Source organism: Agelaius phoeniceus, chromosome Z (assembly GCF_051311805.1).
Source record: "Agelaius phoeniceus isolate bAgePho1 chromosome Z, bAgePho1.hap1, whole genome shotgun sequence".
Lineage (NCBI taxonomy): Eukaryota > Metazoa > Chordata > Aves > Passeriformes > Icteridae > Agelaius > Agelaius phoeniceus.
The window spans coordinates 79848676-79868555 of NC_135303.1; the positions used below are offsets into that span (position 1 = coordinate 79848676).

At 37.1% G+C, this 19880-nt stretch overlaps 1 protein-coding gene across 1 annotated transcript; it reads right to left on the reverse strand.

The window, feature by feature from the left end:
- Window positions 1-40: 40 nt before the first annotated feature.
- CCDC152 (coiled-coil domain containing 152) lies at window positions 41-12518 on the reverse strand. The gene is made up of 8 exons (XM_054652348.2): window positions 12432-12518; window positions 11251-11356; window positions 5027-5095; window positions 3899-3963; window positions 2377-2479; window positions 1531-1658; window positions 531-617; window positions 41-163 (listed from the first exon to the last, which is right to left on the reverse strand). The coding sequence occupies exons 1-8, from the start codon at window positions 12516-12518 to the stop codon at window positions 41-43; spliced, it is 768 nt and encodes a 255-aa protein (XP_054508323.2).
- Window positions 12519-19880: the final 7362 nt, after the last annotated feature.

Here is a 19880-nt window from a genome sequence, read left to right on the forward strand (position 1 = left end):
ATGCAGAACTTGAAACACTGAAATACTTCAAGTCATTTAGTCAGAATCTCCTCCGTTTGAAGGGGAGGTCTTGGCCTTTATTAAGACGTTGCTCCAAGTCTCTTATGGTATTTCGTAGAATTTCAATTTCCTTGTTTTTCTCTTCCTGGAGATGCTGCAGCTTCTGTAAAAGTACAGGCAAAGGCTTCAGTCTTAAACATCACATAAAATTATGTAAAATTTGTTTTTCTACTGCAAGTAAACTATATTCTAATAAGAATATTTTCCTCAGTATTTTATATCACAAAATTACAAAAACTATTTCCCCAGAATCCTGTTTTTCTGCCATCCCAAAGTCTTAAGCCTACAAAAAAAAAAAAACACAAAAAAACAAATCCCAAAACCCAAGCATATGCAGAGTATTATATCAGTGTCACTGATGTCAGATCTAAGTTTCCAGGTTAACAATTCTGTAGGAGAAACCCCAGGGAACTCCTGTTTCAAACACCCTGGAACAGTATCTGTGTGCTGCACACTATGAGAGCACTTACCCTTCGATAGATACTTTGTGGCAAGACTGAAGTGTCTGAAAAGGACCTGGTGGTTTTATCCTGAGCTCTTGCCAATTTAGCGTTGAACTGAAAGAATCAGGCAAAGACAAAATGGTGAGAATGAACGGGGGGGGGGGGGGGGGGGGAAGGTGTATTAAATATGTCAAGCATAATTTTCACTTTTTATTAGTTGCATTTTTTTACCTGACAGTAGTAGCAGTAACCCTTTCTACTAAGTCTAGAAAAACAAGGCTACTTATTTTAAAAAGAATGCAGTTACAAGCTGTATTTCTTTAAAAAAAGCCTCAAAGTTTTGCACAAGTGTACAAAAACAATTAACTAAAACCATGTAGATAAAATAGATGCTTCTGAAAAAAAGAATAAAATTGAAGGCTTCTCAGCCACATATCTACAGGAGGAGAAAATACAGAAGGTGCTAATATCCTTGAGAACCATCATTCTTCTCTTACGTTCCAAGGATTACTCAGCCTGAACACTGCCACATCTTAATTCTTTTTTGATGTATTTCCTTAATTCTTTCTTTAATGAGACTGTTTTAAAACATGAGCAATGAAATACATGTTGAATGCTCTCTCTTAAATCTCTGCAGGATTAGAAATTTTTATTGGAATTTTATTTTAAAATATATCTATTCTCACCATTCAGAAATTACAACCAAGAAAGTTAAGCAGAAAACATTGTTGAATTTTTTAATAGCTCAAAATCTAAAACTGTTTCTAAGTAATTTAATTTGGAGCAAGAAGAGAGCAACCTTCAGTCTCCCTACACAGTAGGTGGAACTTGAGTCCTGAGCAGAAGTCAGTTACCATTGTGGAAGGGAGCACCTGCCACTGATCCTCACAAAGGCAATAAATGATTAAGTTTTCTAGATTCCATCATATTACTTTGTTAAGTACTAATTAATATTTTTTCACTACACAGTCTCTTTGAAGTCTACCCAATGCCCAGTTCATCTTTAAGTCAGCTTTGTAATGCATACCTCTATCTGCAGTTTAATTATTTCATTCTGTTTCTCTTCATTTTGGATTTTCAGCTGTCTAGTTAGCTCTAATATTTCCAGTTCTTTTTTCTCTCTCTCTTCTCTATACTCCATTTCTTTTACTTCAACTAGCAACACAGTAACACCAAAATTATTATTATAATAGATGAAATTATATAGATGAAAAATTAACATCATTTTCCAAATATTAAAACTTTCCTGAACATCAGGTAAACATTTCACTGGAAGACAATTCAAGCAAAAACCATACTGAAACTATATGAAAACCACACTGTCCTTTTAAAAAGACACCAGTAAGATGGTGTCTTTTTAAAAAAGGCATATAATTTACAAAAACTTTCCTTGTTTTCATGTATATGGATGACCAAAAAAATACTACTTTTTAAGGTTATATCTCTAATGGAGCCAATGAACATAGAAATCAGTTTTTCCTCACTGAAGTATTATTTTTTTGTGAAAATAATGTTCTACTCTCCTGAACACAGATAGAAGATTCAAACAGCAATCTAGCTTGCAGTTCAAAGCAAAGTTCCAGTTGACACTTAACTCAAAATTTCATTCCTTCTGATCTTTATGTTGACATTCCCAGCATTTGTTCTAACCATCTGGGAATTTCTGCTCATGCCATGTTGCTGTACTATTGCTTCATTACTACTATCTGCTCTCTTCATCAAAGATAAAATTGCATTAAACGCTGCCCACTTCTAGCATTCACATGTTTCCACTAAGAAGTGGAACACATATTTATCCTAGACAAAACACAGCATCTACAGGTGACAGGGTGTTTTACCCATTGCTAAAGCATTCGGTCTTCAGAGAACTTACATTTTTTCCTTGTATCGCAATTCAGCTGTGTTATTTCTAATTTGTGGTCTTCCTCTTTGTTTTTAATTTCTGTCATGAGTTTCTCAATTTGATCCTTATGCTCCTGTGAAGGTAAAATGTTTTGTAAAGATCTTTCAGTTTCTGTGCTCTTAGCCTTCTGCAAAGCACAACCATCATATAAAAATATACAATACTCTATAATTCAGTACTTGTTTTATCGTCAATCTTGTAAATTTAAATGCCCAATTACACAGTCTGGCTGAAGTCCATAGATTAAAAACATAGCAGATTTCATTGTATTACAGCTATCTGTTAATATAAAATTGGAAACTGTACTTCTTAGGAGAACAGGCAAACGGAGAGGTAATACTCCTTTCCTGAGAAGAGGATCTGGCACAATGATGCAGTTAGTTAAGGGACGACAGTTTCACCTTTGTGGGTTTTTGACTCAAGGATTGCATGATTCGAGTGTGAGTTTTGTTAGTATTGCTTGCACAAAGAATTCCACAATTCCATGTTGGCAGCAGGAGACATATCAGTGATACCAGCAGCAGTGATGCTGCTGGCACTGACGTTCAAAGTTTGAAGATGCCAGTTATAAATTTACTCCAGTAGGAACAGCAGAATTTTCGAGGAATTGTCTGTAGCTGCCACTGTTGAGGTGCTGACTCCAAAGCTCTTGTTGCAGCCTTCTGACACCCACCAGAGCAGTGCCTGAGGGCACTCACCAAGGCAGTCACTGACTGGGGATCAGGATATGGGGACATGGTCAGCTGCCTTCAGAATGACACCAGGAGGACACAACATGCTCACACATGTGTTTAATGGGTGGAATAATAGTTTATCACATCCTTCAGAAGGCATTATTAATTTTTCACTTGAACAGTCAAGATAATAGCTCTACTGGTACTAATACTTAAGTTTAACTCATAGCACAAACACAGGCAAAGGAAATCAGATCTGCACCCTGCACATGGAGAGAGAAAAGAGAGAACTATGACTAGGGCTGCTGGTTTTACCTCCTTTGCAAAAATGAGTGCCATAGATACAAAGTACAGAGATCATATATGGAATTTATTATGAGGTACAGATAAGAAATAGAGACCTACTATCTTTGTAGTATTTATTCCTCAATAAACTGAACAAAATTCAGACCACGCCTGATTCTCTGGCAGCACAACCAGACATCTTTAATGTGAAAACCCTATTTCCACATGAAATTTTATTTTAGTGCAAGGGATTAGAATGATGAAGCTGAATTTGAATTTAAAGCTAAATACAGCTAAAAAAACCCCAAGTGCATCTTAGATTGAGCCAAAGTTCTCAGCACCAAGGAGTTTTGACCTCTTAGTTCCTCTAACACCTTCTACATGGATACTGTCATGAGAACAACCCTTCTCTTTTTACACATGAAAAACATTAACAGAAGAGCACCAATAGCAAACACTAAACAAAAAGATATACAGCATAATAGAGATGCAGTATTATTCCTTTATCTAAAGAATGATAATTTGTGACATACCTCTTCACAAGTCTTTAATTTATCTTCCAAGATGTGAATGGTTCCCTTCAGTCTATCATTTTCATCTACATAAACAAAAACTATATGGTACAGTACAAAGTACATTTTGACAATTTCTTTAGCATGAAAGAGGAATAAGGAAATTACTTGCATTTTTTGACTTGGCTGAACTTTGAGGAACTTTTTTTATAGGCATTGTAGTCATCATTACAGAACCACATACTCTCTGTTTCCATTTTTTAACAAGAAAAATCATAGTTTAAGTTTAATAATAATATTTACTTGGTATTACTACTTAGAACTTTCTTTAGTCTTCTGAAAAATGATGCATTCAAGAAAATTTAGATGCAAAGTTCTTTGACTCAGAAAATAAAAGACTATTATCATGGCTACAACAGTTTCAAATGGGAAGGTGCAAGTTCTTAAGTACCTGTTTCCCAAAAATCAGAAAACTATGCAAACACAGAATTTAAAGAAAATAGATTTTAAAAAAATATTAATATCAATTTAAGTATTAAAAACATCCGCATACTTCCAATGATAGAGGTTTATTAATATATATGTTAATATGCCTTGAATGCATAATGGTTATAAAATTAACTTCATGGTGTACTGCTGAGCTGTAGTATAAAGATATAGCAAACACTTTTTTTTTTTCAAGTAAAAGTGAGTAGTTGTCAATGTGGATAGCAGCAATAACAGCAATAGTTGTCAATGTGGATAACAGCAATAACATTTAATAACATTATATACTAAGGATTAAGACACGCTGGTTTAACACAGTGATAAAAACTGTGCATAAACACTTGAATAGTCTACAATCCAACAGCTGACTGGTACTTTCTCACCTTTTGTAAAATTGCCTGTGTTATGCTACAATGAATTTAAAGCCCAACTATTGATTAAAATAACCTCCTGGAGGCAGTTACCAAGTAAACTATGGCAATAATGGCAATAGACATTTATGACTGCACACGATTGATTTAAGAAAATTTTTTTTGTTTCTCTTTGCCTGCCAGTAAGTTTCTGTGTCTGAAAATTTCAGTAAACTTAAATGAAAAAATAAAATGCCTGCTCATTTGAAATTACAGTACAGCATACATATAAAATAGCATTTTTTGCCTTTACCTTTCACGTTACACTGGTTTTCAATGGTTTGTGTTAGACCCTTTATCACATTCTGTAGAGCACTGCACTCTGAAAGAAATTTAAGACCCAGTATTTTTGAATAGTGTCTCCACAAATTTACATTTTTCTCACAAAATTTTATCAAATATTTTATAATAATTTTTGTTAAATATTACTCTAAGTCTTTTTACTGACTGTAGAGATGATTATTATTACGTGGTTACTGCTTAATTTTAGCTTTTAGTTTGATGATTGATTAAAATCAATTTTATGAAGCAATACAAACAATTTCATAGAAGTATTAAATGTTTGTTTCTAGTCAGAAAACAAGTATCTTTTTGTTTTCTGGGCAATACTAGAAGTTTTCCATTTCAGGCTTCCAGCAATTTGATGTATTTAATGAAACTGACTTACTTTCCTGACGGTATTTCTTTGCCAATTTTCTTTTTAACAATACCAAGAGAATCCACTCATTGCAGTCTCTCACCCCTTTTTTACCCCTTTCTTGATGCATATAACATTCATCTTATGGCTTAACATAAGCTTTGAGAGATTCAGAATATGTGCTATGGTTCTATTATCTCATTTTATACAACAGAATTATATATGCAAGCTCTTATCAGTTTACACAGTTGTATTTCATAATTTTATTTTTAAAACTGTATTTTTAATATTCAAACACCATGTGTACTTCCTGTAATACAGGATTTAGTTTTCATTAATATGACTTTTATCCCTTATGTTCATTGTAAGTTTATCAGTAGAGTCACAAAACTGTCAAAGACTGACAACAGCAGAGGCTCTACAACTGAGGTTGCTTACTTTTAAAACTTCTCTTTCTCTTTCCTAAGTACCACTGTGTTTCCTAAATGGTTTTTCATTTCCACAACACATAAAAGTTTGCTAAATAACAGTTATTCATCTTATCAAACCAAAGCCCTTTTGAAAACTGTCTGTCATATCGCTAAAGACTACATTACAAGTGAGGAAGATGAACTAAGATGCCAGCTAACAGGTTTAGTTTTCCGCTCAGTCTTTTTGAACGTCAGCCTGATATTCCATCAAGTCTTTTCATGCAACCGAGTAGGTTAGCCAGATACCTTTTTCCGTTCCGTATTTCCAAAAAAAAACCAGTAGAGGGAGCACGAGCAGCACAGAAACATTGCTTGCCCCTCAATGCCTGTGCCGGATCAAAAGCAACTGTGGAAAAATCCTATTCAAAGTCGGAATGACGAGACCAGCATGCCCGTCTGTACCAACTAGTTGTACTACAAATTTCCTCCCATTTGAAAATGTATGGAAATTAACTCAGATGCTTGTAATTCATACACAATTTGGAAAGACATCTGAGTCAACACTAGAGCAGCAGCTAGTCTTTAAAAAGAATCACAACTGTTTAAGTGTAAGCCATTCTTTTGTACAGTCCCAAGAATATCTGCTTATCTTTCTTATCTTTAAAGGATATATCTTTGCAAATCTCATATGTACCTAAAGTTGTGACTGGAAAAAAAATTCCTGGGAATCCACAAGTTTTGCTTGCCTACATTAAGGAAAAGAAGCAGAATTTTTCTTAATGTTTGCAGCCTTGCAGATCACTGTCATAGCCTCTGCTATGGATCCTGTGTAGCTTATTCCCTGTAAGGAATACTGCCTACATAAAGAAAGACTGAACAGCATAAGTGTTCATCTGTATTTATGATTGATTTTTTTACAGGATAATTACATCAACCACTTTTTTCTTTAATGCCTTAGAAATGTCAAATAAACAAATACGCAACCCTTAAGATGCTAAATAGAACCTCCTTAAGTATTTCACAGACAAAAATGTGATTGCTTTATTCCAGAAAACGACGTTAGAATTTAAATCAGAACTGTAGCATCACAAGAGTCTATTTAGCCACCACAGAAAAGGTTTAAGAGTAGAAAATAAAGATGTCAGACTTGTATCTGTCTAAAATGGATCTGCAATTATGTACACAAAACAAAAACTGTGTTTTTTAATCTCATCTTTTTTTAGCAAAGAACGTATCAACAGAAAATGATTAATTTATGACCTTTCAAGAGAGTGTATATGCAGGCCAATCTGCCTTTCTTTTTCCACGTTATCCTGGATATAAGTGTTTCACTGCCCTTTCCCTTGATTTTTAGGTGTTTTCTTTTTTCCTTTGTCTTTTTTTTTTTCAGAATTTCCAATCTTCTTTTACCTTAAACAGTTCTAGGAAAGACTTTTGACAAGGATATCAAGGACTCCCCATGTTGTCACTTATTGAAGATTTCTTGGGGTGTGAAATACTATTTTGTTGTTGTTGTTTCTTTAAACAAAGTGCTCTTCAGCCAGGATAAAATTCCACTTCCTCATCCCACTACCACTGGTAGCTGCAAACCCTACAGGATAGGTGGAACAACAGCCTATCCTTCCACAGCCCTCTTTCTTTCTGCTTCTCTGCTGTAAGTATCTGTTGCCTTGGACCAACTCTTCAAAAGATACTTCAGGAGCTGTCGCTGAGTTGGGTTCTGGGAAACAGCTTGGGATGTAAGGCTCGGAGAAATATTTTTTCCAAGCCACAACTGGCAATATCACTCTATAAAAGCCATTCTCACTATTACAGTCTGTTCAGATAATTGTTGCCAGAGTAAAGATTGGAAGTATCAATGCTGTATTTGGTCCCTTGTGCCTCTCCAGTGCTGCAGGGGACCCCTCTATAACCCCATCAACATTAATGGGGATTTGGGGTCTCTTTTAATCCCACAGTGCTTTGACCTTTCAAAAGGTTTTTATAAAGAATTTAACTATTAGTTGCAAAAGTTTTAGTACTCTGATTCTGAATATCACATATGCTATTACCTCTTTTGAAGGGTCAGCGTGGAAGATCAATTTAATAAAGGTGCAAAGACCATTTCTATCAAATGCAAAAAGAAAAATAAAAATTGTTTAGAAATGTTATAGACTTACTAATTTATAATCACTACATCAGCCTTTCACATCCTTTTGAGATACTCCTAAAGTCACCACTACTATTCACACGCCCTGCTCATCTCCAGAAATATGTTGACTGTTTACCTGAAGGTTCCTGTGATAGTCTCTGCCACAGTTTATGTCAATTTTCTGTCCTAGAAGTTTTTTTGAAGCTCTGCTTTATGAGCACCAATAATGAATACAGTTCAGAACAATAAACTTACAAGCATTTTATGCCCTGATATTTGAAGGGTTTACCTTATTGGTAAGTGCATTATTCTAATAGTTTACCTTACTGGTGAGTACAGATCACAGAACCACAGAAAGGGTCCCTACTGGGTTATTTGGCCCAACCTCTCTGCTCAGGCAGGGCCATCCCAGAGCACACGGCACAGGATTGCACCCAGATGGCTCTTGAATGGCTCCAGTGGGGGAGACTCCACCACCTTTCTGAGCTTAACCTAACAAAGCAGCCATGATAATTGTCTTTATTTCTAAATAAATTCTATCCCTTTGGTGTCTTACTCATATTTTACTTCATTATCATCAAATAGCTTTCAGAATCACCTCTTGGATGTCTCACATTGTTCCAAGTTTCCACTTTTCACTGGTTTTTGTCAATGTTACTAATATCTCTGCAATTACTCTTACTCATTGACCAGGATCCTTGTCTTACAGCAATTCTGCCTCCTGTCTATATCTGCACTATCCCTATGACTTCAATATTGTTGAGTTTTGTTTTTTCCTGACTATCCCTGTTGCTGAAACATTAGTTCATATTTCAGGCTGATTGCTCTGGTATTTTTACTTGGACTTCTGCCACCCATGCTTCTTTTTTTTGTCCTGTGTTTCAAAAGAAGCTCCAGAGGCTGTTCTGTTCAGTTATATCAGCGTAACTATCTCAACAAATAATTTCTCTCTTATCTCATGAAAGTGAGGCAATACTGTTTACAAAGCTCAAATCTCTCTTCTGACTTTGATCTGTTTTCAGTCCATTCCTCTTGTCATCCCAGCAGCTCTGGTTTCCTGAGTTGTCTCTTTCATTTTCTCTGCTACCTTTTATATCATAGGTTCTATAGTAAGAATTATTTCTTCTTTTTGTCCAACTTTTCCTTTCCTTTTTTACAAATTGTTTTATATAAACCCACTCCTTTCTGGTTTCATCAATAAAGAAGCCTCTTCTGTTTCTGAGTGACTGTCCTGCACTTTCTGACTTTTGTGCTGAATAGAGAAACATGTGTTTCTGACTCAAACCAAAGTTCCATCCAGTTCACTATGCCACTTCACAATACACACTATGAGATACTTCAGGAAAGATGAAAAAAAAGCTAGATAAATGCTATCATTAGTACATCGTCTCAACTTCCCAAACACAGAATGAAGGGGGATGATGAGAGATACTGTCTTTGTGTTTAAAAGTTTGTTGTTTTCCATTTTTTTTCCAATTTTTTTGGATTAATATATACCTCTGTTATGCACAGGCTTCTGTGGAACTGATTTAACTTTATTTTGTAATGTGTGGCAAAGTTCCTCCTTTTGTTAGCTTTAAATCAATATACAAGTTTTATTTCCATCTAGATTTTTTATTACATTAGACAATGAATCTTCTATTCTGTAATCACTTTCTCTGTGCCATTCACAATTTTACAGCTATGAGTCATATCAGCTCTATTCTTTGTCTTGGCTGAAAAATTCCCAGCCAACCAGTTTTCCCTCAAATGTCCCAAAATTGTGACCAAACCTGTGAAAGTTCCAGGTGCATTTTCCCCCATGCACCTTCTGGGTGTTTGGCTGGGCACAAGGCCATCTTAGAAAGAGTATAGATGGTGACATTGAAAAAGAGGCTGGAGCAGATTCAGAAATAGCCATCCCTTCTTCCCATGGGAGCTGCTTGTAAACAGAGGCTTTTGCCCTTGGCCTGTGATGCAGTTGTGTGACAGCCACACACTAGACCCTACTCATGACCTAGGGAATGATTTTCTGGCTTGACATCAGATCTGCTTCTTCTTCTACTTGGGACTAAGTAGAGATCCTTGGGCCATGTCTGGCCTTTGTTACCATTTCTGAACTCCATTCTGACTCAGCCTCCTGAGTCACTCTCATCAGTACAGACTTGTTTGTTAATGTAGACTTTTGGCTGACCGTGGCAGTCCTCGCTGGGCCAGCCCTGCATGGGCACAGTGGGAGTGAGCCTTGCATGGTTAAACCCCTACATCCATGGTCTTTGTTACAGGAGTAGTTCCTGATTCCTTGTACCTTGCTCCCTCCTAGCAATACTAAGCCTTGTCTCCTTCTCTGTTACCTTTTCTAGTTCTGCTATTGTCTATTTTGAGACGTGTGGACCAGAACATGACATAAAAATCACAGACCTTACAGAGTCATAATGCTTATTTCTCTTTTTTTTTCATCATCCTGCCTACCACTGTGTTTGCTTTGTCTACTGATATTTTAAGAGAATACAAATATTTTAAAAGAATAAAAATATTTTATGAGAACTGTTTAGAGGACACCAAGACCTCTTTCCTGAAAAGCAGCCAACTAACATCAACAATTGTTTATACAAAATGCCTCCCATTTGTGCTGCTACTGGTCCCCATCTCCCCTACCATCTTGTACCATGAGTTTTTGGTGTATCTGAAGAGATTTATCATCATAAACAAACTTCACTCACTCAATAACTCAGTTTCAATGCTCCATTTCTGATTATGCTAAATTATCCAAGTCCTAGTGAAGATTGAAATAGAACCCAATTGGCAATATCCCTCCTGTGTGAAACTAAGTTTATTCCTACCTTGCTTCCAAACTTTTAGCAGGCTGACTTCCTAGAGATGGAAGTCCCACAAAAAATGCACCTTTCATCTACTTTACAAACTACAGAATAAGCAACCACAAATCCATGCTAAGCACTAGATATTGTTTCTCATTTCAAATACTCATCTGAAAACAGTTCTAGAATAAAACAAATCTTAATTTTATAGTTTTCCCTGTAATTCCTCATTTGTTTCACAATTTTTTCATTATGATTATAGACTTATAATTCCCACTTATAAATGGTAAATGAAGTTTTATTAGCATCCATTGAACAGTCCGAATCCTCATAAAATTACTATTTACTATGAGATGGATTTCACTACAATTCAGGGTTAGGCAATACTGCTTTTCCCACATTTTTACCCATGTTATTTTTTATGGCTGAAAATAATGGAAATATCTCTCAGAACTTCTTGAATACATGCAAAAATCATACCTATCTAATAAAGTAACTTACCCTCTTTTACTGATTCCTCCTTTGATTGGCTTAATGCTAGCAATCTGTTACATTTTTCCAGCTGATGAATCAGTAGGTTATTTGCATCATTGATTTCTGATATTTTCTAGAAAATTGGAGAATGACTAACATTACATTGCCATGTTTTAAGTTTTGAGTTTTAAGTGAATAAAAAAATTAACAATTCCACAATACTGCAGTCCAAGACTGTAATATTTCCCATTCAGGATATTCCTTTATAGAGAAAAATGATACTAGACTAGAGATCCTTTACTGTTCCAAGTTTACCCTGCAGAACTAAGAATGCTGACTTACATCATGAGTTATAAACTATTTTTCTCTCAGTCTTGTAGCCCAGAGTCTGGATCAATCCTCTGCAAGGTTCTTTCCACTGCTTTGCATATGAGGCTGTCAACACTCTTGCAGAGCAACAACTTGAACAATATGTGGGAATAGGAACTGGTATAATAAGTTTATTCCAAGAGAAATGCTAAATTTATTTCAGGTGCTCCTTTTATACTACCTCTAGTATGGATTTGCTGACCAGGGATCAGCAGAAAGCTGATCAACATCAGTCTAAGAGAAACACAGTACTGATTTTCCTCAGAGGGTCAATCATTTGAGAAATGACACACACATAAGATAAAAGAAACTCAATGCATATGGAATGTAGGAATTCGTGCTCCTGATAAGGCAATGACATTTTTCTAGGACAAGAAAAGACAACTTCTGAAAGAACACCCCAGCACTAGAGCACCTGGTCTAGTGAGAGGTGTCTCTTCCTACAGCAAGGGGGGGTTGGAACTAGGTGGTGCATAAGGTCCCTTCCAGCCCAAACGATTCTGTGATTCTATGAAAGCAGAGTAATGCAGTTAATCTTCAACACCATCTTCCACAGTCTTCCTAAGAAAGCAAATTTGGCCTCTGCATGATTAAAATTCTAGCACAGAAACAAAGGCTTCTCAGATTTCACTCAGAATCCACTCCTATGTCTCCAGGATACAGTCAATACAAACAGCTTTCCAAAGGAAGTTGGTATTACAAGGCATAACAGTAAGCTGATACAACTTAACATTTTCAAAAAAATTTTGAAAATTTTTTGAAATTTTCAAAAAAATTTTGAAAATGTCACATAATAATTATAGATGGCAGTCTCAACATTTTTTACCTTCTTCACTTACCTTTTCTATCTCTGAGAAGTCATATAAAAGCTTATCAAGGTTCACTACACTGGTTTTCTTCATACTCTCTTCATCACTATGATTCATTTATTTCTGGATTGTATAATCAAATGATGACTAGATATATGTAAAAAAAAATCAATAAATTAATATATTTATCATTCACTCAACATAAAATCTAAAGCAAAAATGTAAGAACAACAAAGAAGACTCTTTTTTAAATTGAAATTTTATTTTTGCATTGAAGATAAACTTCAGCCTATTTAAGATCTTGTATTTCTGGGAAATACAGTGAATGTCAGAAAGCCCAAACAATACCTGTCAAGCTGATATATTGTGGCTGAATTTGGAAAGTTTGCTGTAATTAAAAAAGTTAACCTGGATTCACTTCTGTAGACAGAATAAAGCACCAGGCACATATTAATTCAGCATTCTTTATCTGTGTAGATGCTCTAATACTTGGCTACTCGGGTTTAAAGGTACTTACATATTTTCTTATAAACAACAAGTGTTAAATCAGTGATAGGCACATAAACCTTGCTGCAGAATAAAAAGACAGTATTTTGAAAGGCACCCATATAGTTCCAGATTTTTAACATAACCCCTATTTTTGTAAATTCTACTTACAGAATCTTCAACATATATTAGCAAGATGGATCTGAAATATACAACATGAATGCTTCTAAAAATATTCAAACTATTTCTCAACATCAGGCTCCATGAGACAAAAATTCCAATACCTACTAGTAAACCATGTGGTCCAAACAAAATCACCACTTCTATGCAGAAATGTGTGAACAGCCTTTTTACAAATAACAAAAAAAATTGCAATCAGGGAGATGAACTAGAAGTTAAAATGTGTTCACTACCCAGAAACTGAATGAGTTTCCAGACAGAAATACTTGCAGTACAGTTAGGCAAAAATAGGTAAATGCACAACACTAAGCAGAAACCAAAATTATATAACTAAGTAATTTTCTTAGTCATTCAATATTTACAGGCTTTTATGTGTATGTAACTTCTTGAACAAAGCAGTAAGATATTGGTTCTGTGTGTTTAATATTTTTTCCTTGTGCCCACTCCTTCCTCAGTGAGACTAAAACTAATTCATAAGCCAAAGCTCAGTTTTTTACATTAACAGTTTTAAATTAACAGAATATAGGAAACTTTGAAAAATTAAGGCTTCTTAGTTAAATTAATGTTTTTTTAAAAATTAATTAGTAATCTTAATGACTTGCAGCTTACTACAATGCAACGATTTGTCAAATTGGGGTTTAAAATATGTATTCAGAACAGTCAAATTTTTAAAACAATTATCCATCCTAATATTCTGTTAGTTAATAATCTAAATGTACACTATATATGTCGGTCCTCTGACTTTTCCAATCCTTATCATGGGCAGTATCTTATGTTTGTCAATCACCATTTTTTTCATTATACTTTTAAAACTGTGTTGTACTCTCCACATTTAGACAGAGGACAGAATTCAGGGAGCTGCTGTGTTTTGTTTGTGTATTTCCTTATTCTATGGCATCACTTGTTTTCTCGGAAGACAGGATGTGCTCAGTACTTGGCAACAGTACCACTGGGTACAAAACTCCTGCTGAACTGGAACAGTAAATTAAAAATGATGTTGTATTATTAATGTTGTATTTTTTTCCAGCAGGAAAACTCATCACTGTTATTTTTGTTCATATTACTATTACACATTATGTCTTCAAAAGGCATTTTTTGTCAAACCTCCCACTCCTGTTTTGAACGGTATTTATGTCACTGAGGAAAAAATTAAAGATTTAAGTCGTGGGTTTGGCTGCTGTGACACCGTCCTTTAATGCCTCTTTGACCCCTTCCCACCCATGCTTTCCCAGTATCACTTTTGAAACTATTGTAGCTGATGATCCCGTTTTGAAAGTTAAGTTTTCGATTTTTTGGCTGCATATGGCAGTGAAACTTATATATAGAGAGAGAGAGAGAAAGTGAGAGAGAGACGCACACATATTAACCGAATGTAGGAATTATTCAGTATCAGGCACATCAGGGCTCCCCGGCCTCTCCCGGTCCCCGCCTACGCCGCCGCCCCTCAGGCACCTGAGGGGAACTCGCGCGCCCGCCAAGGCGGGAAACCCCGCCCCGCCGCGGAGCGTACCACTACCGGCCCTGCAGGGGGCGCGCCCTCCCCCCCTGCCCCGCTGGTGGGCTCGGCCGACCCCCGCTATTTACAGAGTCCTGTGAGGCGCGGTGGGGGTCGCCCTTAAAACATGGGGATGTGTCCTCCTTTGTCTAGCTGTTAATTTACTTTATGGACCTAGGTTTTTTACAGAAATAGGCTTTATAATTGCATTCCCGGCGCCCAAGGTGCAATATAGTATGTGACATTTCACCCTTAAGCGGAAGGGAGTAGCCGAGATTCATAAATGCTTGTAGTTGAACAGAACGACAAAAGTCAGGAGGTCTGCAAAAGTGTGAAGTGGTATATCAGCTCCTGACCTACTCTGTAAGCACATGGCAGTGGACTAAAGGGATAAGATGGAAGGGAAGGGAAGGGAAGGGAAGGGAAGGGAAGGGAAGGGAAGGGAAGGGAAGGGAAGGGAAGGGGGCTTGGGTGGTCTTGATCTCCCCTGTAGTCCATGTCCACTTGTTAGCCTCTTTCCTGTGTTTGTACTGTGCTGGGTTGTGCTCCAGAAACTGGAACAACAATGTTTGTCCTGGAAAAGTTCTGCGCTACTTCCACATGGCCTTCTCCAGCTACATCTTGTTCTTTCTCACACTGTGTTGGTACCAACAATCCTTGGTGATTACCAACAATTCTTGTCTGTTATTACCAGCTGTCCTTTCTTGGCTCCACAGCACTCCAGCTATGCGTATTCAAGACATACACATTGAGACATACACCCTTATTTTTGAGATTCTAGAGTATAAATCAACTTCTTGTCCAAAATGCTAAATACTCCATAGCTTTCTCAGATAAACGGTTTTTGTCTGTAATAGAGTGGGAAGATCTTACATCTTGAATACATTTTGGTGCTGTCCCCATGGTCAGAACTGTCTGCTGTGCAAATCAGAAGATGTGGGTGCACGCAGAACCTTTTGTGCCTGCAAACACCCAGAGAAATAACAACCTGCCAGTCAGAGTCACACGTGCTGTTTGGCAGGCAGCTGCTTTATCAGAACATCTGTGGGTTGGTTGTGTGCACTGGGACATTGACTAGGCAAATTGATAAAAATAATTTTCATGGATAGAAGGTCTGCAGCTGAGATACCAGTGGGGAAAGGACACAGTGCCAAGTGTGTCATGGGCAGATATTAATAGAGAAAGAGGTACCCAGGGAACTTGGAACACACTACTCACGTTTTCTAGCTCACTTTCCCTGCTTCACATACCAATTTTTACAAAACCTCTTTCACCATTTCAGTTGTCCTTATAAATTGCACAAATTTTTCAAAAGGTTTGGTACTTTCAAAAAATTAGAATTAAAATTTTTTAATTAAGTAAATAAAATTATTAATCACAGCAATTAACGTTCCTCTTAGACCTAGAAAAAAGTCCACTGTCGGTTACTAAAGAGAGAAAACCCCACCAAACTCTTGAGTAGTGAGCATTTTACCACGCAGTAAACCACAGCATATTGTACAGACTGCTTTTTGTGTTATTTAGCTGTATTTTTGTTGTATGGATTACATTCATAGGAAGACAGGAAGTGAAGACTAAAATCCAGTTCTTACGATTAAACAAAAATGTTACTCAGTGTCCACATGTTATATTTGTAATAATGCTATGCTAAATGGCCTATAGGTAAATATGTCATCTGACTTCTGGGAAGGTGATTACTATGAACAGACTGGGCAAAAATGCAGAAAATAAACATTGAGGGAAAAATGTTTGACAGATTTTGATGCAGAAATACATGGAATGAAGTCTATAAGCCAGGGGTAGAACATTTAGCTTGTAAAAGGTTTAACAGTCAGCAAATATTCTTTTGTTTTAGCTTTTAAAATATTGCTGCTAAAATAAGCAGTTTAACACTGCATGCTTCCAAAAGATGAGATTTTTATCTGTAGTTCATTTAGAGTTCATTCTCAATTTTTTTGTCCTTTTATAGGGTAGTAACTTCTCGTGCAAGGCAGTTCAAGCATCTGGTGGTCACTGAAAAAATGTTTGACATCCACTGTGTATGAAGCAGGAAAGCAGCAGGTAGCTGATGAGGCATACTGCAACATGCAGGGAGTTTCTAACACGTATGGAAAACACTGCTGCCTTTTATTGCCATTGTGAGCATCCCTGTAAGAGAAACTGCTGCACCAAAGACCTGTGACAAGACATTGTCTCATATTGTTTCTCACAAACAGCACAATCTATGTACATTTAAAATCTCATGGCTAGGCATGAGCTTGAGCAGTGTTTTAGTGATCTTCATGCCGTTTGGATGGTCTTATACAGCCTTCTGTACAACCCCAGCCACCCCAAATGGATGTGTCAGATTCTTTCACGGAGTTAAACTTTGCAAGATTCAATGCAGTTTACAAAATTATTTGTTTTGTCTTTTTCTGAAGAACACATGGAAGGAAGAGCATAGGTTTTAACTTGCTCTAGACTGCCAGAGCACTCATCCCAGTGTTTGGCAGAGTATACATTGACTTTAGTGTCAGACTGCAGAGTAGCTTAATATGATGGGAATATAAATTGTACTCTCATGTATCTGGGGCATCAATGTACTGTTTGACATGTTATATTCCTTTTGACAAAAGGATTTGTTTTCTGGTTTAGGAGATGAAAGCTGTCAGAAAGGGTATTTGGTATAGAAGTACCCATTTCTATTGCATTCTCCAAAATGTTTAAATTTGTCCAAACAATGAAAGCAGTAATATACACAAAATACATACAAATACATGTTTATTTGTATTGGGTTTGCATGGCCAAGTTTTGGTAGTAGGGGAGGAGTGGTGAGAGCTACAGGAGTGGCTTCTTTGAGATGGTGCCAGAAGCCTTCCCCATGTCTGGCAGAGCCAGTGCCAGCTGTTTCCGAGACAGGCTCACCAATGGCCAAGGCCAATTCCATCAGGGACAGTAGAACCACCTCTGTGATAATGTATTTAAAAAGGAAAAAAGTTACTGTGCAGTGGTAACTGTGCTCAGAGAAGAGAGCAGTGAGAATATGAGAGAGGAACAGCTCTGAAGAAACCAAGGTTAGTACAGAAGGAGGGACAGGAGGTGCTTCAGGCACTGGAGCAGATTCCCCTGCAGCCTGTGCTGAGACCCTGGTGAGGCAGCAGTGCCCCTGCAGCCCTTGGGGCTCAATGCCAGAGCAGCAGGATGCCCAAGGGAAGGCTGTGATCCTGTGGGAAGTCTGTGCCAGGCTCCTGACATGGTGTGGCAGGTTTGCTGGGAGGACCAGTGACCGTGTGGGGGGCCCATGCTTGAGTGAGCTGTTCTTGAAGGACTGCACTCCATGGAAAATAACCCGTGCTGGAGCAGTTCATGAAGAACTGCAGCTCATGGGAAGGACTGACACTGGAGAAGTTAATGGAGAGCTGTCTCCCACGGGAGGGACCCCACACTGCAGTAGGGGAAGGACTCTTCTCCCTGAGGAGCAGCAGGAACAACATGTGGTGATGTGACCATAACCCCCATTCCTGTCTCCCTGCACCACTGGTGGGAAGGAAGTAGAGCTGGGAAAGGAGGGAGGGAAGTGGGGGTGGAAAGTGTTTTCAAGATTTGTTTTATTTCTCATTATCCTGCCCTGGTTTTGATTTGTAATAAATTCAATCTGTTTCCCCCAAGTCAAGTCTGTTTTGCCTGTGATAATTGATGAGTGATCTCTCTGTTTTTATTTCAACTCATGAACCTTCTGTTATACTTTTCCACCTCCCGATCCAGTTGATTTCATGTTTGTTACCTAACTATTGGCGTGGGAGTTTGAAGGGGGAAAAAAAATATTCACTTACTTTCAGCATGTGTTTTAGCTGTTATTTTCTTCAGAAACAGAACAGAAATTTCAGTTCACAAAGTATTTTTTTCCTCTGTTCAGGTGTCTTTTTGCTTGTCAAAGGATGACCTAATCTCTGCTTTATAGCTTCAGTAGTTGAAAAAAAAAGGTTTAGCATTAGAGATTATGATATGATTAAAATAAAAGTTTCATTTTTTGTAACTTGAGACTGGTAAGCTGTAAATTTCTTATCTTCTTTATATGAACCCCATACCTTGCAATTTTAGCAGGAATGTTGTGTGATGCAATATGAACAAAAAAAAAAAAAGGAAATAAGCACTAGCTAAATGACAAATGAAATCTCCTAAAATGTGTATCATTCCATGAATCTGTGAAACCATCTTCTTTGTGAGCTCTTTTACATGCTCAGTGTAAAATGGCTTTTTTTGCCTTGAGAAATAACTTCCCAAATTACTACAGATGGAAAACTATCTCACTGTATCTTGCTGTCTACAGGTCTTTTTATGGAATAGCCTATGTTCATCTGCAGCATAACTCATAATAAAGTACTTAGCCATATGGAATGAAGGTAGCCTGTTCCAGTGCTTTGTTGTGAAGATTGATATGTGCTTTTTCCAAGAGGAAAAAAAGCCCCTCGTATGTCATTAGACCTTTGCAGTCATTTAGCTGGTCAGAACAACGCTTTTGTTTTAAAAGTTTCAAAAATCACCCAAGCAGGAGGGAAAACTTTGATTTGTAGCAGAGCTTGTTGCTCTTTTTCTGGCACAGTTTTTTTTTTTTTTTCATAGATCACAGAATAATAGAATGGCCTGGGTTGGAAGGGGCCTTAAAGGTACTGTAGTTCCTACCCCCCTGGTGTGGCCAGGGACACTTTTTGCTGGGTCAGGTTGCTCAGAACTCCATCCAGCCTGGCCCTAAAGACTTCCAGGAAAGGGACAGCAACAGCTTCTCTGGATGTGTATGTATCTATGACAAAACAGAAATCAAATACCTAGACTAAATAATTTAACTAAGTTAAAATAAAAGTTTATGCAACAGGGAAGAAAGTGTCTATCTAGATTCAGTTATTCTTGTGCCCTGAGTTCTTCAGTAGTCAAGTATTCTTCACTAGAGTGTATCAATATCATCCGTTTGGAGCCGCTTCCATAGACAATGTAATTATGCAAAACCAGATTCTTGATCTTGCTGAAAATCTTGAAGCCATTAGTATAATTTTATCCTCAGAAGATTTTCACTTTGCAAATTACTATTTACTGTTTATACTGCATCCATGTCAGCATTCCAACCGTGTCAAAACTCTATCCTGCAAGCCATGGTGCAAGCCTACAAAAACTCAGTCTTTTCTTGGAAGCATTTAACAGATATTCTATCCACTTTAAATAGGATATGACAAAGATGACTGATGGATCTCAGAGATGAAGAATAATAGAGAAAGAATGAACTCAAGAGAAGAAATTGTGTTGATTTCTGGTTTTCTAATTAATCTCACATGTATTTCTGTGCT